Here is a 24,456-nt window from a genome sequence, read left to right on the forward strand (position 1 = left end):
TGTGTCACCTAAGGATGGACCCAGGCAGCATTCCCAGTGGGAGCCAGCTGGACTGGGCTCCGTAGAGCTGTAGATGTAACCATTCTGCCTGAGTTAAGAGGGAAAAAAAAAAAAAACAGAAACCAAGTTTAACTTCTAGGAGTTTCCTTCAACCCCACCTGCTCAAAACCCCATTCACATAACTAAAACAACCTGAATTACACTCTCTGAACATTTTGCCAGTGAATGGCCTTTCGATACTACAGAGCAATTTTGAGAAAGAAAGGAAAAACACCACAACACTTTGGGAAACTTAACAATCACCAGTGTGAAGAGTTGTTACTCTGCCAAATACTCCAGCAGCAGCTGTGACCCAGCTTTCCTCCCACAGCTGTGAGTGGCTGCTGAGATAAATGGATGCTTCAGTCTCCTTTCCGTGTATTACACTCACAGTGTACTATCCAGACTGAGAAAAATCCAGCTGTTGGTAGGGCCAACTGCACATCTTATATCCTTAAGGCATGCTCAGTTTTCAGGAGCTCTACTGCCTGTCCCAGGTGAGACCACCACAGTGCTAGTGATGGATAGGGAGGCTCTCAGGGTAGGTTCATCCCTTGGCTAACTTTCTCAGTGCGCTCAGTCCAAATGTTCACTGTGCCAGTCCTTTCACCACCCCTCACAGGGACCTCAGCTCTGCTCTTCATGCAACAGTGCCTGCAGTGGTTCAGAGAAGACTGACAAACACAGCAATCTCTAACCAGAGGACCTTTCAAAATCAACCTCAAAGATGATCCAACACTGAGTCTTTTTTTTCCCCTCCTTCTAGGAATTACTGAAAACTCCCTTGGTTCATCACTAAAGGCTGTAGAATGAACTAGAATGACACTTTACTTTGGACTGAACTATGCCATCTCATTCAGTTTCTGTAAAATCAGAATAATACTGAACAATTCTCCACTGCTGTGTTGTAACAACAGGCTTACTTCCATGACTCATAACTGGCATGCAAATGTAGTCTGATCCATCCCATAAATTCCTTTGATAGAAACCAGACATTTCAAGTGGCAGAAATTTCAGTGATAGAAACCCGCAGACAACCTTCTGTCCTTCAGTTCTCTTTCCCTGTTCTCAGTCTCTCAGGTGTCAAAAGGGAGCCCCATTCACTGAGGAGGTTCCAAGTCACGATGTTTACGCCAGAAATGTATTATGGCCATCTCCCCGCAGTATAATAGTGGCAAGAGCAGCTGTTCCCTGCTGCTGACCAGTCCTCCTGCCAGGTAAAACATTCTCCCAAGACATCAGAGGCTTTGGGTTAGACCTTACTGCCTGGGGAGATGCCAGCTCCCACCTTACACACTACAGCCTTCCTGTAGGTTATGAGGTCTGGGCTAGCAGAAAGAAGTCTGAAGCAGAGGCAGACACTGTCACTTAGAAACAGTGTATTTTAGGTTGGAAGGGACCACAGGAGATCACACAGACACACTCAAAGCAGGTCCAACTTGTTCCTACTGCAGCTGCTCCACTTTGTAGAGAACAATTAGGGCTCTGTGGGCAGCAAAAGTGAGAGAGAAACTTGAGCACAGTGGCTAGGACCCTCACCTAGGCTCTTCTGCTCTTAGGGACAACAGGGATACATGCCATGGCTGCATTCTGCCTTCTTCTGCATAGTTATGTATTGGTACTAGATGGGGAGTGCATAAAGTATTCAATAAATATTCAAGGCAAAAACTGTTTTTCCTCCTTTTCTGACTGAGTACTGAATCTGACTTGCCCATGCTTTTCCTCCCTCCTTGGCCAAGCTGATCTTTAATGTTTTATTTCCTACTGTCTGATAGGTAGGACAGTCTTCTGAAAGTCAGGAGCTTGAACTGCTTCTTGCTGAGGTGAGACTCAAACCCAGATCCTCTGTCAATCCTGGGGACAATACATAGGAAGCCTAAGTGCTTAACACTAAGCAAGGGATTCTGCTGCAAGGGCAAAGGACAGAAAATACAGAAGCTGGGATACTAAACATTGCAGTGGTGGGGTGGATCTAGGCCTTAACATACAGTGAGCTAAGCTACACATGTATTTCATACCCTCCCTTGAATACAAAGACAACAGGGGTTTTAAATAGTCATCATTTGCTTAAATCACACTTGGTTTTGCCCAAAGGCACACATGGCTACCGAGGCTGCATTGCTTCCATTACCAATTAATAGCTTTCAAATCGAAATGAATTTCCCCATGAGCAGATCTCCACTTGACTGCTGGACATATTGCAAGGCTTATCTGTCTCATTCAAGCTGTTGTTTTATGGGTTGGGAGATGACATTTTTCAGCTGAATTAGGCATTTCTAGTGTTTGCTTGAATGTGCAGACAGGACAATTTTCAAATTTTTATCAAAAGAATTTGTGCATAAAATTAAGTTTGTTTGCTTTATTTCTTTTTCTCTGACTCATTCTCAAGTGACTCACACTGCTTTGTGATAGTACACTGCAAGGAAATATTTTAAAAAATCTAGTGTAGTTTAAAAGTCCCTATTGTTTAGAAGTCCCTATTCCTATTATAATCACTCCCATTGGGAAGTAAAATAAGTGATACCAGCACATGTTTCTGAGCCAATATAACTGTAGTTACTGAGTAATTAAATTTGTAAACAAAAAAGGAGAAACCTTCATAATGAAATAGTTTTACTAGTAAAAGTATTTTAAGCACAGAGGAACTGAATGGCTTTCTGTGATTGCGTGAGGGACCATGACAGCATGTTGACACAATCAAAAATTTCCTGGAATTACTAAATTTGAGGTTACAGAAATAAACTGCTAAGAAACATGTTTTTCAGTTTTATGAAGATAAATCTCTTTTAGCCTACTAGAATGTCATTTAACAACGTTGAAAGTACACACAGTAAAAAAAACAAATCCAACTGTACATCTTGGCTGCAGGTTTGTTTAGCGGTAAAGTTGTAATACCAATGCCTACCTTATATTACATGGCATTTCAAAACTACCATAGAACTTGGCAAAGAGTAACGGTTGCATCCTATTACAAAGAGGAAGAGCTTATTTTCCTAATCTTAAGTTAAAAAATGGAAAGAAGTTTGTTGGTTTTCTTTAGGAGATCCCCTTTGCTTTACTCTAAGGAATAACACATTTGCCGTTTTCACAAGTATGCTGTTGCTCTGGAGGCCAAACTATGTTTTACGGAAATGTTACTGTTTATGGGTATGATTTCACAAGTTTATTTACCTGCTTCTTGATTATGAAGTTATCCGGCTCAGTGGAATTTGTGAGTGTAATGAAGAAGGAATGGTCCCTTTACAGTCTAAAGTTAGCTTTTGTCTTACATTCAGAGAATCCACCTGAGTCTAGTGCTGGGATCAGAAAGAAGTGTGGACTGGAAGCCAGGAAATGGCTATTTTTATTGCAGCTTTCAATCTTGGAAAATAGACAATGTTGACAACATCAGTAGTGTATTTGTAGAGTCACTAAGAACCCACTTCTCTGACTGAATCCTGCATGGTCGTGGAGCCAGGTATTTCAGGATCAGAATGTATCTGTATATGGGTCTCTGGGAAGATGCAGATGGAGCAAGGCTTCAGTAGCCCTCCAGGCCAGGCGGCTGTGGCTGCCTAACTTCCCTGGGAGAACGAGAGGAATTTCTCTGAGGATAACCTTGGAAGTAAAGATCTTCTGCCTAAACTAGCTTCCCTTCCTCACAGCCTTTGGCTGGAGGAAATTGGGGCAAGGAAATGACTGCTCTCTCCAATATTTGTAAAGGAAAATAGTATTATTTGATACTTTTGGAAAGGCCTTTACTCATCTCTCTAATCAGACTGAGCCAATTTCTCCATGTGTTGTTCAAATAAGCAGCTATAGAATAGTGCCTGGACAGGCACACTCCGCTCACTACTTCTTGCCGTTTAACACAGGCCAGGGGAAAGTTGCCATGTTATTCAGTAAGAAGGATCAACATGCACCAGTGAGACTTAGGAAACAGATGTGCCCTTATCTCAAAGGCTAACACAGCCAGTGATAAGGTACTGCTATCTCTTGAATGTAGTGTGACAGACAGACTCCTAGTTACACACGGACCTGGCTGTGGTTGTGCACATAAACTTCCTGATCTGTGTACAGCCAAGCAGTGGAGTCTTATATTCAAAGGCCTGTTGGAAGTATTTGCATGCTTACAGTACTGGTGCATAACTGAGATCATCCTTTTGATTTCTTGTATTATTCAAAATGCACTCTCCAAAAAAGGTGAAGAGTGTCCCTGCTCCAAGAAACATATAGTCTGAACATATCACAGCGGTTTGGTCACTGTTTACATTTTCACCTGTCTTTCCTCTCACTTTTCAGAAGCAATCTGTCACTTTGCCTTTTTTTGGCAGTCCCTGGAACTTGACCAAAAGTGGAAATACAGGAAAGAGACAACAATGCAAAAGGACAATACACAGATCCAAGGCCAGTCAGTTCCCTGCTACAAATCTTCTGGCATGGACATATTTGTGAAGCCTTATGACTAAGCAGTGTCCCCACTCAGAATTTAGGAGACAGAACTAGGTGACAAGGATAAAGCACACTAACTCTGTCAGCTGCTGCAACTGGATTCACTAGCTGATTTCTGAACTGATAACTGCCACAGGGAAAGAGAATGGGGAGGAAAAGGGATGTGATAAAAATGATAAAAAAGCATCTTTTTTAACCGAAATATCAGTGAAGCCCTGTGCTGAAACAGACTTTGGTCAATCAAGAGCAGAGGTGATTGCCCCTACCCTATTTTTCCCAAAAGAGCACAGGCCAGTTGATCATTAACAGAGTCAAGCTGATCAAGCAGCTCCACAGTCCTGCCACAGTTGTTTTCTCCTGTATAGTCCTTGTACTTCTAGCACTGTGGACTAACAGGAAGATGGTTGAGGATCTGAAGAGAAAGCCTCTGATTGTTCTTGCTGTCATCTTGCTGCTCAGCTTAACACAAGCAGGTAAGAAAGACATGATTACTTGTTAAGCGATTGAAGGTTTTACATAGAAGGCTCTGAATTCAATTCTCCCCAAATAAATTGTGTTTCAAGAGGTCCCTGCTACAATCTAGTTAGATGCCAGGAGACAGGGCAATGCAGGAATGGCTCTTTCTTATCCCATGTTTTGATTCCATCAGTGATTTTGTTCTGCTGACTTGCTTTAAAAAAATGATCCAAGATTATCCTAAAGAATGAGGAAGTGGGAAAAGGACAACTTGACCTCTGGCATCAGCACTGTATGCTTTGAATGCTGAGCAAATCTAATCTGCAGTAGTCAGGAGAAAATAAACAGAAGCCACACCCATTTCTTTCTTTAATTGTACCAGCAATGAAAACTGTGTTTCTGATCATCACTACGGTTCCACATCACCTACAGCTTCACAGTAGTGCACCTCCTGACTTACCTTCATTCATGATTCCCATCATTCATGATCCCTTTAGGCCATTTCTGGCATGCAACATGATTTCACTGAACATGCCCTTTCTAGTTAAGTTGTCTACACTTTTCCTGAACTGAACCCAGAGAACCTATCTTTCTTCTTCCCCTTCAATACACCAGAAGACCAAAATAGACAACAGTAAGGGATCGTCACATCCCACAGAAAAGATCTGAGGGTTAAATCTCACTTCTTTGTGCTGACCTTTATGCCATGTTCTGCCTAGCTACTGTAAAGTATCTTTTGTGGGAATAGTTAGCAATTAGGAAGCCAGTTGCTTGATTTTTTTTCGTATTTTATTGTATGTGCAGATTCAAGGCTGTTTCGCTTCCTCCAGTCCAGAAAAGGGAAGGGGCATGCATTGTTATTTCAGCAGAATGTAGCTATGCCAGTTCATACAGCAATATTTTTTTAGGCCAGAAGGGATCATTTAATCAATTAATTGACATCTTGCTCGTCACAAGCTAATAAATTTCACACCATTAGTCCTTCAGTAAACCCAACATTTTGCCTTCAACAAGCCTTCCAAAATGGCAGCCAGTCCTACTCTGAAGTGACATGAGGTGGGGAATCCAGCTCTTCTGTGGGCAACCTGTTCTACTCACTAGCCATATATACTGCTAAACTTCCTTGCTTGATTTTTAGTCTAAATTTATCCAGTTTTGTATTAGTTATAGGTTCGTACCCTTGTGGCAAAGAAGGCCAATAGTATCCTGGGCTACATTAAGAAGAGCGTTGCCAGCAGGTCAAGGGAGGTGATCCTTCCCCTTTACTCAGCACTGGTGAGGCCACATGTGGAGCACTGTGTCCAATTCTGGGTTCCCCCGTACAAGAGCTAGATGGACATACTGGAGCAAGTCCAGAAGAGGGCCACAGAGATGATTAAGGGACAGAAACATCTCTCATATGAGGAGAAGCTGAGAGAGGTGGGACTGTTTAGCCTGGAGAAGAGAAGGTTCGGGGTGGGGATCTTATCAAAGTTTATAAATATCTGATGAGAGGGTATAAAGAAGACAGAGCTAGACTCTTCTCAGTGATGCCCAGTGACAGGACAAGAGGCAATTGGCACAAATCGAAACACAGGAAATTCCATTCAAACATAAGAAAATACTCCTTTGCTGTGAGGGTGGTTGGCCATTGGAACGGGCTGCCCAGAGAAGTTGTGGAGTCTCCATCCTTGGAGATATTTAAAACCCAACTGGACATGGTCCTGGGCAACCTGCTGTAACTGACCCTGCTTGAGCACAGGAGTTGGATCGGATGATCTCCAGAGGCCCCTTCCAGCCCCAACTGTTCTGTGATTCTGTGAGGATATTTTTGCTGGCTAGATGAAAATGCCTTGCAGTAGCTGCCTTTGTCTTCCCATAAAATATTTTCATCCTGTAAACTGATTGTCATTGATTTATTTTATCAACAGCATTCTCATCTTTGTTTCTGGATTTTTGACACAAATATCAGTTAGACTTGTACCTTCTAGTTAGCCCAGGAGAATGCAAATAGAAATATCCTCAATCAATGGTGACTACCTATTGGCAACCCTTTTTTTTTTTTTTTTAAAGAATAATAGCCAGCTCATAAATGTGCTTAGTTGCTGTTCCATGCAGCTGATTTGGAAAAAAAATCATATTGTCATTCACTTCTCAGTAAAACAACTCCCAGAACTCAAGGCTATCATGACACCTACACTTACCTTCCCCAGCCAGAGTTGGAACTCCCTCAAAGAATAAAAACAACTTTGTTGGACAAGACATGTTTTCCAGAATAGGTTGATATTGATGTATGTTCTGTCCCTTTACTCTTTATTAATAGAACCCAAATTGCTACCTTCATTTTCCCAGGGAATTAGAATGGCCTTTTTTTTCCCCCATTGCACAGACAAGCTAGTTATACTTTTTGCTCCCTTTCATTGCAGGGAATACAGACAAAGTCTCAGGTCATCTCTGCACTGACTTCCAGAGAGCAAATTTCCTGCGGGGCAGTAAACTTAAGGTCCAGTTTCTTCTATTCACCTCCTCCAGACCCAGCTGTGGGGAGCTGATTTTTGCTGATGATGGCATCAAGAACTCCAGTTTCAACAGCAGCCTGGAAACCAAGATCCTAATCCATGGCTTCAGGTGAGAGAAAGAAGAGCATTGTGGCTAAGTTTACACTAGTAAATTAAACACTGCCTGGGGCATTCCCAGGCACTGAGTGGGGCTGGCATGGAAACTCCCCGTCCATGTGACCCTCTTAGTCTCCCCAACAGAGTGGCTGCAGGCAAAGTGACTGCTAAGAACAGTGTCTGGAGTGCTCCAGCTCCTGAACCATTCAGCTCCCGAACTGTACCTGGGAGTTTTCTGGGAAAGTGCTGGTGGGTGGGGGCCAGAAGCATGGAAAATGCTGCTAACTGTTCTCATTCCGACATAACTTTATGTCCTGCAGTTTGTGACCAACTGCCTATCTGGTGTGTGTTTCACATTTTTGGAGCCTAAACAAAATGTAGAAAATTATTTTCTTTCTCTCTTTCTTCCTCTCAATTTCTTCTCTCTCTTCCTCCTTTTTTATTTAATAAGTCTTTTCTTCAAGATTCTATTCCCTTTCAATTGTCTCCTTGCAGCTCAGGTCCTGACTCATCAATACCCTGGATTAGTCAGCCCTGCGACTTCTAATCTTGAAAATGTACAGATTTGAGCCATTTTTTTTAAGCTATCACCATTTTGCAAGCTTATTCTACTGTGCCATTTTCCAGCCAGCTTGTGAACATATAACATTATTTGTTTTGACATGCAAAAGCCTAAATGGAAAGTGCATAGAAAACCATGATGAAACCACCCAATGTGTTACAGGAGCTTTTCAGAAAAACAGCTGCTCCCCTCATTTGACACAGCACTCCCCCCCACACACACCATGTAGTGTTAGGGGAAATGGGCAGGATACAGACTCTTTGATTTTCCTGGTATTCTGTATGTATGTAGATTTTTTTTTATCTTCTGCAGAGGAGGAAATGTAGCAGTGAGAGACTAGGTGATTTGACCAAGGACTTCCTGCCAGTTGATTGCAGAGCAGGACTCAGGTGTCTCTGGTCAGTTCACTTTCCCCAAACCAGCTCTGTTGTGGCCAATTGAAGCACCACAGAAAGACCAAGACTTCAGTCTGAGCCCTGCAAATGTTATTCTCACTCATTAAAATATTTAGTTCCTTTCTGAATCAGGCTGTGCTGGAAAGAGTTTGTTATTAGACTGCAGTAAAGAAATGCCAGGTGTGGCTGTCTGGCAACAGAAAAAACTTTCACGAACAATCTGGAAACCCCCTCTCAGACATGTGAAGCTCCAGCACCAGTGAACAACACATTGGCACATGCCCTGCTTTGGAAGATGCCTAACAGACTTGTTTCTGATGACTCGGCAGGGCTTTGGGTACCAAACCGTCCTGGATTGAAGGGCTCGTCCATGCCATACTGCACGCAAGCCAGGCAAACGTGATTGCAGTGGACTGGGTTTATGGGTCTACAGGAACCTATCCCTCTGCAGTGGAAAATGTCACACAGCTGGCCCTCTCCATCTCACACTTCATCAGCAAGCTGCTGGTAAGCTGCTATGTGTTTCCAGTGGTGGAGGAACATGGCCAGAGAACATCATTCAGGGAGACAATCCAGAGAGCTGCTCCCAACCTGCTGTCCCCAGGAGCTGGTCAAGCAGGCGCTTTATTCCAGACCTAAAGAGTTTTTTTTTTTTTTTTTTTTTTTCCTTTCTTTCTCAGCCAGGCTTGAGCATGCCACTGTTTTTCTTCTTTCTCTTGAGTTTTTACTTTTTCCTGGAAACACATTCCAGTTGCCAGCTACCTCTCCAAGCCCAGAACAAACCTGCAGGGTGTCTTGGGTTATTGCAGGTCTGTGCTTCACTGGACAGATCTTCTTCCTCCTCTTCTGAGAAATTTTGTCCAGGGAGATGGAGGGGCAGGATTTGAGGCTATTTTATATTTGCTTTGGAGCTTCAGACATACTCTCTAGTGGCAGGAAAACCCTATATGTGTCCCAGTTTGCTCATGTAAAGCACAGCTGAACAACACTTACACAATGAGAATGACCCATCTTCGTATTTACTAGTCATGCGTTAAACTCTCCGTGTGACATTTGCACTGCAGACCAAGGCTGCACAGTGTGGGAGTTCCTGGGTATGCACCACATCGTGCTCAGGCACACATTTCTATCCAGAAATATGGCAACTCTTGGAGCAGCTGTGTCATTTGGAGGAAGAGGGGGAGAGTATAAGGGGACTGTCACCCCACATTACTGCTCAGGTCACCCAGTGAACAAATGACTGAGTTGCTATTCAGTCCCCACCATCCATTCTGTGGTTGTGTTGAGCTCTGGTTGGGTACTTAAGGCCTTTCTCTGTCCAGCCTCTCCCACTACACTACACCAGAGCACTTTATTGTGCTTCTCATAAGCCTTGGTACTGCTCCAGGATTTAGCCTCACATATTTCACAGGCATCATTTATAATCGCATTCCTATGCTCTCATGCAAAAAAACGACAAAAAAAACCCAACAACAAACACTGCAAAGTCCTGGGACACCAGAGTGGGTCAGACTTTGGCTCCTGTTGCACAGCATCCTCTCCCATTGTATGGTACTGCATCACACAAAACAGCCTGCAGCCAGCTGAATTCCTTTGGATGGTGTCATCTCACATCATGTCTAAGTGGCTGTGCTTTACCTGACAGTTCAGCCCATGGATAAATACTTAATCTCTGAAAATACAAACTTAAAATGATAATCAGAGTATGGGTATGATGGTGGTATAAAAGTGAGAGAAAGTGAGAGAAAGCCATCTTCCTTCGGTTTACTGAGGAAGAGATTATTCACACAGGTAAGATGTGTTACTCAGCTGAGAGAGGAGGAACTTCAGTCTAAAACAAGTTGTGGCAAGAGGAGCAAAAGGCTGTGTAGTTATGAACAGGAGCATCTGACAGGCCTGGTTAGGGTTGGTTTTGCATCTGTGGACCCCAAGAAAGGCTCTGAAAAACAGGGCAATATCCATCATTTCCACATCTCTTTGGTTCTCCACTATATACATCAAGAGCAATGCTTTAAAGAATTATGGAGCTGCTGGGTGAGCTGGGACAAACTATTTCAACATTCTGCTACAGAAACACTAAATTGTATTATCATCAATCTGCAGGCCCTGGGAGTCTCAGGGACATCCATCCACATTATTGGGGTGAGCCTCGGTGCACATGTCGGGGGTCTGGTGGGGCACTTCCATGGTGGTCAGCTGGGACGGATAACAGGTATTGTAAAACTGGGTCTTGGGTCCTCACCTGCTGTTCAAGAGAGAGAAGGAAAGAGCAGGGAAGGGGACGTATCCATAGTTGTCCTATAACTGCATAAGGGCTCATTAGGCCCAAGCTTATAGGCTTCTTCTTAGCTTCAGAAGAGCCTGATAATGTCTTTACAGATGCCATTAGTCCCCCATCCACTGCCAAAAGTATACATGTGTTTGCAAAAGGGTCCTTCTGCCTCTGCTCTACCCTTAAAAATGGTGCCAGCTTAGAAGAGTACTAGGCTGCAAAGCTCAGCTAGCCCTGGTGACTAGTGAAACCCCACAACACCTACAGGCCTTGCTTCCACCTTTTAGCATGTATGGCCTCTGTGGTTCCTAAAATTAAAGTTCACAATGCATGTCATTGTGGCAGAGCAGCAAGAGTGGGCTGCTCTTCAAGGAAAGGTGAGCTGGAAACCAAAGGTGACAGCAAAGCGGGTGGGGTAGTGGCCTCACTGACAAGGGACACGGTCCTACAGTACCTGGGCAGGAAGAGCAGAGCAGGTCTGGTGACAGGAACCAGGATCAGCCACAGTGCATCACCAGGCTGGTCTGTAGTGATAAGGCAAGTCCAAGCTCAAGCAGGAAGTAAGTCAGAAAGCCAAGGGCAGGATCAGGCAGGCACAGGTTTGGGCATGGCATCCCTCCAACACAGCTCAGGCAAGGGTCAAGGGCAAGAGCCTGAGCCAATGTGTGTGGGGGGGGACGGGGGGGCAGGGGGACAGGGTGGGGAGGCAATGAGGCTTCTGGCTGCTCTTCCTCACAACTTGGCAACTTTCACAGCCAACTGGTCCAAGGCCACCCGGTTGCACCATACTAGAGCTGACCTTGGTCATAGACAGCCTCTGCTCTGGGTGTGAGGAAGAGGTTGCAGTTGGGTGATTACAGAGAAAGATGGTTACAGGCTAATCATGGCATTTAGAGCTTCTGGGTGCTCTCAGGGCCCTGCCAGCCTTTAGGCTTGAGGCATGCATAGACACACAGAATGTTTTAGGTGGGAAGGGACATTGGGAGGTCTCTAGTCCAACCCCTCACTCAAAGCAGAGCTGACTTCCAAGTCCGATCAGGTTGCTGAGGGCCTTGTCAAGTTCCAGGGATCCCCAGGGATGGAGATTCATCTTGATGGACAGTAAAATGCCACAAAGAAGAAACAGACACAAAGGCACCAAAAGACTGAATACAGTTCCCAGTCTGCCCAGCTACCTCACAGAGGTATCCTTAGTAAGGGTCTCACAGCACAGTCAGCAGGGCAGAACACAGAAACGTTGGCTTGGCCTTCACACATCACAGCTACCCACACTGCGTGAAACACAGGCATTTCTTACCAGGAGATGAGTTTCATGACAGGCTTTTTTTTAAGCTGTGAATGAAAGTATTTATTAGGAGGGGCTTTGGACAATCACGCTCCTGCATCAGCATTTTGTGATCAGCAACATCTTCAGATGAGCAGAAGCAGACTCTTCTAAAGGAAAACATGGTAATTAACCTCAGAGTCAGAGACTCTTCCTCTTTATGTTTTCTACACATAATAAAAACTCTGTAGGTTTATTTATTCCCTTCTTTTTCAGCTCTGCCACAAGACAAACCTTTTCCGCGCTCCTGATTGCCTTATGATTTCAAAGGTACACTGGATACTGCAGGCTGCAGTTCAGACTTAGGAGCTTAAGACAGGTGGAATCAGATCCAGGATATCTGTCTGATCTCGTCCCCTGTCTCCCCCCCCATTCACGCACAGACACACATATAGAGCAATGTGGTCCCAGAGCTATAAATTCCTTAAGTATTTTCAGTCACCCAAAAGGAGCTGTGGAGCAAAAAAAAGAATGAATGTCTTGGAGCTCAGAGCACAAATGTTATTTTTATGAAGTGAGCTTCTTTAACCCAGGCTTGGTCCTGTGGATATCTCCTTTTGCAGGAAGGCAAATGGTACAGGAATTGGAATGGACAGCACGTACGCAAAATTGCTGAAGAGCAATTTGTTTCAGTTCTTGCAGAGGAAATGACAAAGCCTGAGGGAATTCAGCTGCATAGAGAGTTAAGGCTTCAGTGAATAGTCTTCTAAGCTGCTGAGGATGTAGGTCTCAAATGGAGTTCATGCAGTTTGGGCTTAGAGGAGGTAGGCATAGAGAAAAGAGGACAGAAAAGTGCTTGACTTGGAGCTGTGGTGCTAGAACTAACTGCTGTTTGTCTTAAATGTTCCACCATCCTCAGGAATAACTTCAAGCTATACTGAACAGCATTTCAGTCTCTTTTAAAGGGTTTGGCTAAAACTTAATCTGTAGAAGCAGGCAGGGAACTTCCAAGCTTTTCGTATGTGTAAAGATAAAAGAACGTGAAAGAAAGAAAAGCAGCAGTAAATTCTTCTTCTGATCAATTCTCTTCCTATTAGCTTTTAGTTTTAGAAGGAATCGGAAAGACTTCTTTTTTTTCCCCCTTCTCCTCCTGCCCCTCTTCACACATCAGTTTGTATTTTTTTGATACCTCCTTCTCCACAGAGAAATAATGGGACTGAGTCCAAGGTAGTGAAACTGGCCAGCTCCGAGGCTAAGTGGTATGTAGAGCAGAGCTGCTTCTTAAACTATTGTTCTTGCCTGGGAAGTGAAAAAAGTCTTGTGAGATGATTTTCCTAGGCAAAGTCAACAGGATAAATCTCAGCTAGAATAAGAAAATGATCTTTAACCTGTTCCTTGGTACTGCCAAGGAGAATTTTCTTTACGCCTTTGACTCCCCAGAATTTGCTCTAGGAGCAAGTTTGAGGCAAAAGTGCAGATGGCTGCTTGAGAACTAGATTTTATTTGGGAGGAGAGGCCTCAGAAGCCCCTTTGTTTTAAGGATGTTTGATAGGTATCAAACCTTTTTAATATTTAGATTGGTTAATGCCTTGGATGCTGACTGCATTATCTTATGGTCTTCAGTGATGTTTCACAGACTCTAGGGTTAATACAGATGACAGCACAAATAGGAAAGGTTTTATAAGTGTGACTGATTCTCTTTCATTGCAAGTCCAAAAGACACTACACCCACTTCTGTCAGAGCTATTTGAAGCTTAATCATGGCAAACTTGAGGTTTCATAGGCTGTTTGGTACAGAACTGCTACATAGGGATGGATGTTTAGGAATAGTAGAGGACAAAGTAAGGAAGCTGTAGTGGAACTTAGTGGGGACAGAAAGCATTCCGGAGCATAATCAGTGCAACACGTGGGAATAACATCACTTCTGCCTAGCAACTTTTTAAATGTTTGGATAAAATAATCAGTACAGAAATAAGAAAGAAAGGATCTGAGGAACATTGGTTGAGATGATTGTTTGATTTTGTTACAGGCCTGGATCCTGCAGGCCCTAGGTACACCAGAGCCAGCCCTGAGGAACGCTTGGATCCTGGGGATGCCATCTTTGTGGAAGCCATTCATACCGATGCTGACAGTAGGCTGGTTTCTATCCTCTTCAGACTGTGCTTCCATTCCTTCTGCCATCATTATTGCTAAGGACCATGTAGGTTATTGTCCCCTTTAGACCAGATGACAATGAGTTCAGGTCAGCTCTGAGATGTCTCTTGATTAGATAGGCTTTAATTAAAAGAGATAAAATCAGGGCAGCTATCTATACCCCAGAGCACTTCACAGCAACACAAATGGAAACTTCCCTGCTGTAGCCACAGGGCAATCTTCCAGCAAATATTTCTTCCTTAATCCTGCTACACTAGAGGGAGTTTCTGCTAGTTCTGCTGGTGTGGCTCTTACCTTCCTGGAAGGAATTTACATGCCCATTCTCTCTTTGCTTTTTCCCACCTGATGTCAGAGAGGTGCCACTGCGAGTGTCCATGGAGAGAATAACAGAGTCAAACCCACAGCTTGTGCAACAACAGAGTAACTTTTCTAAAGCGCTTAGGGTCTGTGTAGGTAGAACACGTCTGAAGAATAGCCTTTCAGTCACACTTTCACCTGGAGATCACAAAACTCTCTACCAACATAACTCTCAATCATACCTCATAATCCCCCATTAGGGTTGTAGTCAGTTGTGTTCCCATTTTACAGAATCAGGAAACTGAGTCACAGACATGGTGATTTAGTCGAACTTACCAGTCATTTTCATGGCAGGGCCAGGAGCAGAAGACCTGTTGGCACTTTCTGCTCCATGCAGCAGAGTCCATAGATGACATTATCTGCACAATGCAGGCGTGTAGGAAGGAACAGGAAATCTGTTCTTGCTGTGTGAAAAAAATAGGTCATGGTGGGTTGGCTGTTGGTTGGCCAATTACTGGGGCCTGTGAAAAAACATGTAGAGTATAGCCTGAGGCAACAGAAGAGTCAGGAATAAGAATAAAGCAGAATTTCATCTCCTTTCAGATTTCGGGATTCGGATACCTGTAGGCCACATTGATTATTTTGTTAATGGAGGCAAAGATCAGCCAGGATGCCCCCGATTCATCTCTGCAGGTGAGAACACTCTGTGGCCAAATGAAGGGCTTTCATGGCCACTTAGCAGCTTGTGAAAACATTGTTTAACAACCAGCTCCCACTATAGCCAGGGCAGGCATCAAAACAGGACAATATATTTGTAAAGACACATGGCAGCAGAGCTTCATGGCTCACAGCTCACAGAAGTACAACAAGCAGCTGGAATAAAAAGCACATACAAGTCAAGTCTCTTAGCAGTACTGCTGGCAAGAGATGTGATTTTGGTGACACTTCTGTATGAGCCAAAAACCTGGCATCAGCAGAGTTATAACAACAAGGGAAACATTTTTATCAGAAAGGCTGTCAGGTACTACCAGCAAAAGCTCATTTTTGTTTTCATGCTGCAAGCTGTGTCTATACGTAGAAAGTCAGCTTATACAATTATTGCCTTTTCCTTCTAGAGAGCAGGACTTTACACAGTAAATGTTGTGGATAAATACTCAAATACCTTCTGGATGAGCCATCTCCACTGAGGGTCAGGTGACAGGGGACACCTAGGTCATGTTGCATCCCACAGCAGGGTCACAGTGCAGGTGAGAGTCAGGGTTATCGTACTCTATCGCAGAGAGCCTGGGGCCTTATTGATGGCACACTGACAGAGACTAGGCAGCCCTGTGGTTCCCCTATTCTGGGACACTCTGCTAGTGTAGGAGGTACATTTCCAAGTTCCTGTGTGACTTCCCTTGCAGAGGGATATAGGCTTTTAGTCACAGAGGTATTCTGCAAAACATTATTTGATGAGGAGGAAGTTGCTGCAGAATCTGTAGTAGTGTTTCTTGACCATACGTTCCTTAGAAACATACGGAAAGACTGAAGTAGTCTGCTCATGGCTGCTTTTCCCTGAATACATTTTTTCTTACAGGCTACAAGTATCTGATCTGTGATCACATGAGGGCAGTACATCTCTATGTCAGTGCCTTGAAATATTCCTGTCCTATTGTGGCATTCCCTTGCACAAGTCATCAAGATTTTTTAAATGGACACTGCCTGGATTGTGTGGACCCCTTCGTGGTCTCCTGTCCTCGAATAGGTATGGTACCAGCATAAGACCTTCATGGGGCAGGGGACAATCCATTCCTGAAAAGGTCTCAATGCAGAGCATGGCACATGGTTCAGATTTCTTGGAGGAGAATTTGGTTAGCATCTCTTTGAGGATGATAAGAAACTGTTCTGTTTGCTGGCTTCCATAGAGAAACCCTAAAAGCTCATATACTACCTGAGGCAGAACAACTGCCTTGAACATTTCTGGTCTTTAAATATTTCATAGGGTCCAGAAATAAGTTGAAAGAAAGTCTCCAGAATCGCCAGCCTAACAAGTGGGTGATTAGCTCAAAAAGATTATCTTGTTTAGAGAATCAACTGGAATTTTTAGCCCAAGCCTTAATTCCCATTCTTCTGCAAACCACTTGCTGTTGCTATCTCACTTCCTTCTCGCAAAGCTCCTGCCATGACACCCCAAGGATGGCTGCATCCTTGGATTTGGAAAAGGCAATAGCTGCCACTTTTAAACTTCTGAAACTGGGCTGTACCAAAAGCCTGGAAGCGCCCTCTTGTGCTGCTATTTGGAGTTTGGCACCAGAGGAATATAGGGAGAGGCCTCTTTTGGTATAGGTGCTCCCAGTTCAACCTCCCCCTCCCCACTTCTCCAAAGTCAAATGGTCAGTTTGTCTGTGGTGCAGGCCTCACACTGTGTCTCTCTTCTCAACCGATCCAGAAATCCTGTTTCCCAGCACCTTTTGCTTGGGTTGTTATTTATGTGTTCAATTTCTTTACTTGGTAGTTTTTAGACCCACTCATTTTGCACAGGTGCAAATGATACCACAGTTCATTAGCAGCAAGATAAAACAAAGCCACTCAGGGTAGCTAGAGTTGAATTTTCTGGGGGGGGGGGGGGGGATGCTAACTTGTCAATTGTCACCGCAGATTTGTATTTGCTCTCATTTGCACTGGTATAAAGAAAGGGTCTATCCTCCAAGCCAGTGGAGTGGGTGGGATGAGTGAGGGATGAATCAGGCCGATTATGTTTCTGTTCCAGGTCACTCATGTCTGTCCCTTCACCTGAACTGGCTTTTTATTTCCTCCTGCAGGTCTGCTGGAGCAGGCAGGTGTCAACATGAGAAAGCTGCCCAAGGAAGTGAAAGTTTATTTAATGACCAGTCCCTCAGCCCCATTCTGTGGTAAGTAGCAAAGAGAAAAAACAAGTTAGAAGGGGATTGGTTAAATGAGACAGATTCTCTGGAGAAGCAAGGTTGTTGCAACCTACCATCCCCATCAAAACCATACCAGATGCTCTGAGAAACACTGCTGAAGAGCAATAACCCTGCACATCTCCCCCATAAAGCCCTTTCCAATGAGCTTTTTTGTGTGGGCACAGCCTTCAGTTAACACAGCCTCATGGCTTCAGGACTGAAGTAAGGATAATGAAAATGCCTGTCTGTTTACACTGGACTATGCAGACTTGCCCACTGTCTCTCTCATCGTAGAGACTACCTCCTTCCTTTCTTACTTTCTTATGTCTGCTTAATCTTCTTTGTGCTTGTGGGGCCAAGGAGCGAGTGCTGGAGGCCTTCCTTTGGCAGGATTGGTCCAGCCTGCAGTATTTGCTCTCACTCCTGTGTCCTTTGCCTTTTGCCCAGTCCATCACAGCCTGGTTGAGTTCCACTTGCAGAAGAGAAGAAATACAGTCACAAACATTGAGATCACTTTCTGCGGCAACAGCACCAAGAACACTGCAAAGATCACTATGTGAGTGAGAGTGCATGTTTCTGGCCTGGTTTTCCCAGCTCCATGTGTGAGGATGTTTATCCCAGCCTAGGAAAGGCACAACGGTAACATATTGCCCTTAATGCAATCACTGTGTGGCAAACCACATTTCTTCTTGAGTCCCTCCATATTTACCTTAAATGCTCTCCATAACCAGGCATGTGCTACCATTATTTAGTAACCTTGGCTAGGTCCATCTCTTCCAAGAGTGCACGGAGCAGTGGGTGTACTCTGGGATACCCAAATTTGCATACCTTTTTGTGGTTAAAATGGTTCCTTTTCCACACCATACCCTTGCCTGGTGCCAATTCAAATCGCAGTCACTGTCAGATAGTTATTAAACCTACCTTGCCAAACTTGCAAGGCTACAAACTGGCTACAGCAAGCTCCCATCCACCAGAGGTTCCAGACTGACAGACGTGGTGACTCAGATGTTTCTCTCTATACCCATTAGGACAGCAGTTGCAAAGAGGAGAAAACTGCATCTCTGCCCAGTCAGAAGTATGTCACAGAATCACAGAATGGTTGAGGTTGGAAGAGACCTCTGGAGATCATCTAGTCCAACCCCCCTGCTCAAGCAGGGTAATGTCTAGTGGCTTGTTGCCCCTGCAGTAACTCAGCAAAACTCCCAGGCTCCCATTGTAGGGGAAAAAAATCCAGTGGGTAGGGGAACAAGACCACATATGTGGACTGTCAGATCTCTCTTGAAACCACCAATCTCTTCCAAACCCTATCTGAATTAAAGGACCAGACCCAGTGTGCTGTTCCCCCAGCCCTTGCATAACTGGGGATCTCCCCACCACAGAGAAGTTCCCCAGAAGACTTCTTCCTACACCTTCCTGCCCACTGCTGTGGCTCAGGAGCTGCAATGCAGACTTGAAGCTAGTATACGCTGCTGGCTGCTTCAGAAAAGCAGGTGGACTGTCTGCTAAGGACTCCAGGCAGCTCTCACAGGATCACTGGGGCTCCAGCGCTGGCTCCCACACTGTCCTTACTGCTAAGACAAAAGATTGTGGCCTGAAGCTTGGAACTGCGTTGGTTTAGTCCTCRGCACTAGGAAGTAGGGGTGAGATTTGGGGAAGGGTAGGCCTGCTCTAGGGTGCTCTCCCACCATTGCCAGTCGCTTCACCATGGATTTCCAGCCTAGCATTGCAATTTGGCATTTACACTCCAGCCTGATGGAGCTAAATCTATCTAACCCCTCCCCAAGGCAAAGGCATGTCCAAACAACCCTGGAAACTTGGAGGCCAAATCCGCCTTTTCTGAAGATGCAGGAGGGAGGAAACAGTAACATGCAGGTCAAGTCAGGACCCATGATTTGCTCAGATGGACATGCAGCACTTCCTTTTGCTGTTGTCAGACACATGGTGTTCGATACGTGTCCAGAGGAGGCATGAGAGCTCTGGAGAGAAAAGTTGCCTGGGGAAGTAAGACAGGCAGGCAATCCCAAGGCTTTAGCGTACTGGCAGGTTTTAATGTGACAGCAGAGTTAAAGCAGGGTAACCTGTCCAGAAGACACCCTTAGCCTAGGAGGACAGCAACTCTATCTGTTTCACTTAAGCCTCTCTCCTAAACAGCATAAGGCTAAACTGAAAAATTTACTTACAGCAATAAGCCTACAGATTTGAGGGTGTACATTGAGACAACCATTTTAATTCACATTATAGCTAAGAGCAAAGAAACTCCCCCCTCCGGGCAAGACCAAATCACCCAGTGCAGTCAAGCTCACAGCGTCAAACAGGCATCTAAACGTATCTTCTCACATCGTGGTTTAGGCACTGATTAATCACTGACTTACCATTTCAGCTGATCTGACTTGCATTTCAGCCTGCAGCTCCCAGGAACTGCACAGGGACTTGGGAGCATTCACCCAGTCTCATACCTTCAGCAGGTGACTTGCACAGTTGTCCCCTGCCTCATTGCTATTCTCTCCTCTCCCCTACACCACTTCTGATCTCACTCCTTGGGATGCTGCTACCCTACACAGGCTGTTCAGAGTCCCACAAGAGACAGATTCCCAGGCCCCACAGCTGCCATGGGGCTGACAGAGCAAGGAGCTCATTACACAGCACACTTCCCAGCTGCAATACCATTGCTCACACATCACATGGTGTAACACAGTGTCATTCCCCACACCCAAGAAAACATACTTCTGAAGGTCTGTTCAGTTAGCCAGAGTCCTACATCCAAAAGCTTTGTAGGTTTGGACCAAATGTTAATCCCAGGAGTAAATTTCATCCACCCACTTAACCTTATTATGCTCCTCTGTTCTAGAGTAGGGCTGGATCCTGCCCATGGAAAACATGCATCAGAGAGACAGCTTCTCCTCAGTTTGTTTTCCATTCACTGTCTGTTATTCACCTTTATAGCCACAATTTGATGACGTGTCCTATTTTTGGCAGCTTCAAGCCAGACACAGACACATGTATTGTCCATGATCTACCAGTGCAGTAGAAGGAACGACTAGTTGCTGTGGTTTGGGTTGGTCCCACTGGCCTAGGAGGACTCTGAGTCCAGCCCTTGGCCTGCTCCCTGGAGCAACTTTGGCTAGCAGAACTGTAGCCTGTTCCAGACCCTTTTCTCACTTTTTGCCTTTCCCTACTATCACATTCCTGAACAGGCAAAGTCAGCGAGGCACTTCTGGGATTGTGCTGAGTCAGATACACACATATTCTTCACAAGCACAGGGAAATTGATGTTCCTGTGTAACACCAGGCTCCTGGAGGTGCCCCATAGAACAGACATAAGAAGGCCCACAGGATGCACTTCCTTTAAGGGAGGCAGCCCAGCTAGGCAAAACAGCTGGGCAGTGCTGCTTTGTAGCACAAGGTCTGCCACTTGACTCTGATCATTAGCTGCTTACTCCACATCTGGCATTTCTCAGTTCATGAGAAGAGCATAGGGACAGACAAAGGTCCGTCTATCTAAGCATCCCAACGTCAACATGGTCAAAAGCAAATGCCTCGAGAAGAGTATAAAAAGGCAATGTAAACACATAGCAATACTTCCCCCAAATATTTTCCCAATGTCTAAATAATTACGTCTGAGGGACTTTCTGAGCCAAAGGTAAAATCTTTGTCTTTAATAACTCCCAATGACTTTATCTTCCATGAACTTGTCCAGCCCCCCTGCCTTGAACTCATGTAAGCTTTTTAGCATCTGCAACATCCTGCAGCAAGGATTTTTACAGCTTGAATGGAATGGTACCTTGTGCAGTGTGTCTGCCAGTGTGCAGTTTTAAGCCTGCCACCTGTTAGCTTCCTTTGATGACCTCCAGTTCTTGTACTGGAAGAAATGCTGAACAATCAATCCCTATCCATGCCATTCATGATTTCACAGATGCTGATCATATCTACCACTTACCTCTCTGTAGCAATCTGGGCAGTGTTGCAATCTACAGACAATAGCAGGAAGAGCTGCTGTAATTGTGTGACAGAAGAAAGGATATTTATATATAAATGTTCCTAACTACAGAGATGAAACAAGGAGAGGAACAAAAAGAACATATTAGATCCCAGATTCTCCTGCAGTGCCTTTTGACAGATGAGTCTTCTCACTCATTTTGTTATGTGAGGGGTTCACATTAATATCCCCAGGTTCCTCCAGCATTTCAACAAATCTGAATCTCACTGTCCTTATTGGACTGCATCTGCAGTTTGATTAAATGCTCTCCCTCACAACTCTCATTCTGCCTTGCAGACATAAGCAGCAGAAGACAGGCAAACGGCTTCTGGCCCACAGAGTTCCTTTCTGCCAGATAAGCAATGTGACACTGAAGTATCTCCCCAGGGATCGATTTTGGAAGAAGGATGAGTTATTCATCACTGGCAAGTTCTGCACAGCCCCGCTGCCTCTCACTAACAAGTAAGCCACAGAAATATCCCTCAGGGATCCACTGCACCTATGGATACAGCCTCTAGCTTGAAGGAATGCATTCTCACGTCCACTTGGATAAATGTGTAAAGGGGTCTCTCCCATCCCCTCTATGTCCCTATGTAAACCATTTTCTACCTGTGAGAGAGAAAAACTGCTGGGGTTATGAGTTTTCTTCAATTCTTCACCCAGGACAAAAGTGTTGTGCCATGGAGGGAAAATGGCTGCCATTCACACTTAGAATACTTCTAAGTCACAGACCCTGACAAAAGCTTGTCCAACTAGGTATCATCTTTTTGCCCTTGCTTGCTCTCTCCTTCTTTCCCCTGCCTACAATGAGACCCATTCTGAGACATGCCAGGCACTCATATTTTTCAGGATGAAACAGCAGAAATGTAATACATTTCCATTTCTTATACTGCACAGGTTTATAAAGCACTGAGGCTAAAGACAACCATTTTGACATTGTCTGGGCCAGGCACTGCAGAGTACTTGCCTTCAGCCATAATTAATTTCTCCAGGGTAGAAGCAGCCAAGTCCTTCTAACCCTGAGAGAGGTAATGGTCTTCTCCATAATACAGTATTTTTGCCAATAGTGTTGTAGACCCAGAGTTCTTGCAAGCAGGGCAAAATAGCTGGGTCTATACTGACACATTAAATTATCCAAATTGCTGCTGAGCTAATTCTTATCCTGGCTCTGAGCTGAAGTAAGCTAGTGGGCACTCCAAGTAGGGAAACCCAGAAGCAGAAGGGGGTCTGGCTAACATTCAAATTCTGTTTCCACAGGCAATAAGGACATTCAAGCACAAGGCAGCAAAAATGTAGCCAGGAGGCCCAGACAGGGATAGGTGTTCCTAAGTAAATACCAGGCACTCCCTTGAGCATAAGGATTATTCCTTACCAGCATGCTCTGCAGAGCAAAGCACTCCAAAGGTGGGATGTAGGTGCAGGTACATGGCTTTGTACCACTTATGAATGGGACAACATGACACACTGCCTTGAGTGGGTGCTAACCTGCATTCCTGGAAGCACTGGCCTCAGCTGTGATGCAGGTGCAGAGCTGTAGGATTGCACAGGTTCACAACTGCTCTCTTATCTCAAAACCAGGAACACTCAGAGCAAGAAAGATGCTGCTGGGAAGGGGTGGTGGAAGGGTGAGGGGCACAACCTCCTCACTCCTCTGGCAAACTCATCCCAGCTGGGGCACGGCATACCCTCAAAAAAGCAGCCGAAGGTCCATCAGCAGCTTGCTTGCTTCTGTGTTAGGATAGCAACCTCTGCCTGCTCAAACGCACCCTGACTTCCCTGTGTTCCTCCCGCAGCAGGACTGTGTTCTGCCTGCCCTGGAACCTCACCCTCCCTGGCAACACAGACCTCTCCTTTGAGCTTCCTGCTGCCTGTGCCTAGCACCGCCTTCCAAGCATGCAAGCGTACCCGAAACAGAAAGGAATCCAAAACCTATTGCTTCTCTCTGCTCATGGACAATACTTTGACCATAAAGAATTGAACTGGATGTGTTTTTTACTCCCTGCATTAGGGACAGGATGTCTCGGAAAAGTAGCATGCAGTACGTTAACAAAGGCCAGCTGCACTGGTTACGGCAAGATCTCTCAGTTAAAAGGGTGGACTGGGACTTCTATCTCACCAGTTCTGCTCCCAGCTCTGAAAGAAACTCTGGGCAAGTCATTTAATCTCAATGTTTGTATCTATAAGAAAGAAAAAATGGAGATAAATGTCACTCCTCCTACACAGAGTGTGTTGGGATGATTCATTTGTGTTTTATTAAAGCTTCCAAAGATCTTCATATTAAAGGTGCAAGGTATTATTTTTCCTCAGCACAGGGGAACAGTGTGGTTAGCCAGCATCCCCAGTGCGAAACTCACTAGTCCCACCTACAAGACACTTTCAGGGTGAGACCCTAATGAATTCATGTTAGTACTCCTGCCAAGTAATCAGAATGGATCTCCTTCCCACGACAGGACTGGAGCAGCTCTTCTGGCTGTTGACATGTTCTCTTTGAAGCTCACATGAAGTGAAACAGATGCCAGGATCACACGCACTTACATCCATTTTGCACTGCTTTGAACAACTGCCTAGAATAGAAGGTAATACGAGGAGAAAAGAGCATCCTAGCTACAGGGCCATCAAAAACTAGTCCCAGGAACTCAGCATAGCCCTTCAGAAGAAGGAAGGGTCTGGAAAGAACTGGCTAGAAGACTACAATGTGAGGGACACGCTGGCATACACAGAGACAGCCCTCACTCATCCTCCCATTTTCCATTCTCCATCCCCCCACCGCCTTGATGTATCTGCAAATTAAAGGAGACAAGTCTTCCATTACTTTTGGCCACAAAACACATCTTCTGTAGACCACAGTCTCTGGATCTCTGGACTGGCTTCACTGGGTGATCCAAAAGTGCACCAGGAACACTGTGGTCAGCAGAGAGGGGCACGGTAAAGGCATTTCTGCCTTGAGGAAGCCTCAGTGACTTGGCATGGGCTGTCACTACTGCTCCACTAGACATGTCACTGCAGTTAGCTCCTGCTCTCAGGTCATGTCCAAGTTTTTGGACCCTGCCATGTGGCTGTTTGCGGGGTTAGTTAACAAATACCATCTCCAGCATACACTCAGGAGAGGGTTA

At 44.9% G+C, this 24,456-nt stretch overlaps 1 protein-coding gene across 1 annotated transcript; it reads left to right on the plus strand.

Annotated features, from left to right (window-relative positions):
* The first annotated feature begins 4,867 nt into the window (after nt 1–4,867).
* Nucleotides 4,868–23,221, plus strand: PLA1A (phospholipase A1 member A). The gene is made up of 11 exons (XM_026065501.1): nt 4,868–4,943; nt 7,332–7,533; nt 8,807–8,984; nt 10,581–10,689; nt 14,043–14,144; nt 15,068–15,157; nt 16,041–16,208; nt 17,266–17,355; nt 17,815–17,923; nt 21,641–21,805; nt 23,137–23,221. Exons 1-11 carry the CDS (start codon nt 4,871–4,873, stop codon nt 23,219–23,221), a joined length of 1,371 nt encoding a protein of 456 aa, XP_025921286.1. The 5' UTR covers nt 4,868–4,870.
* Nucleotides 23,222–24,456: the final 1,235 nt, after the last annotated feature.

This window comes from Apteryx rowi, unplaced genomic scaffold (assembly GCF_003343035.1).
Source record: "Apteryx rowi isolate R43461 unplaced genomic scaffold, aptRow1 scaffold_228, whole genome shotgun sequence".
Taxonomy (NCBI): Eukaryota; Metazoa; Chordata; class Aves; order Apterygiformes; family Apterygidae; genus Apteryx; species Apteryx rowi.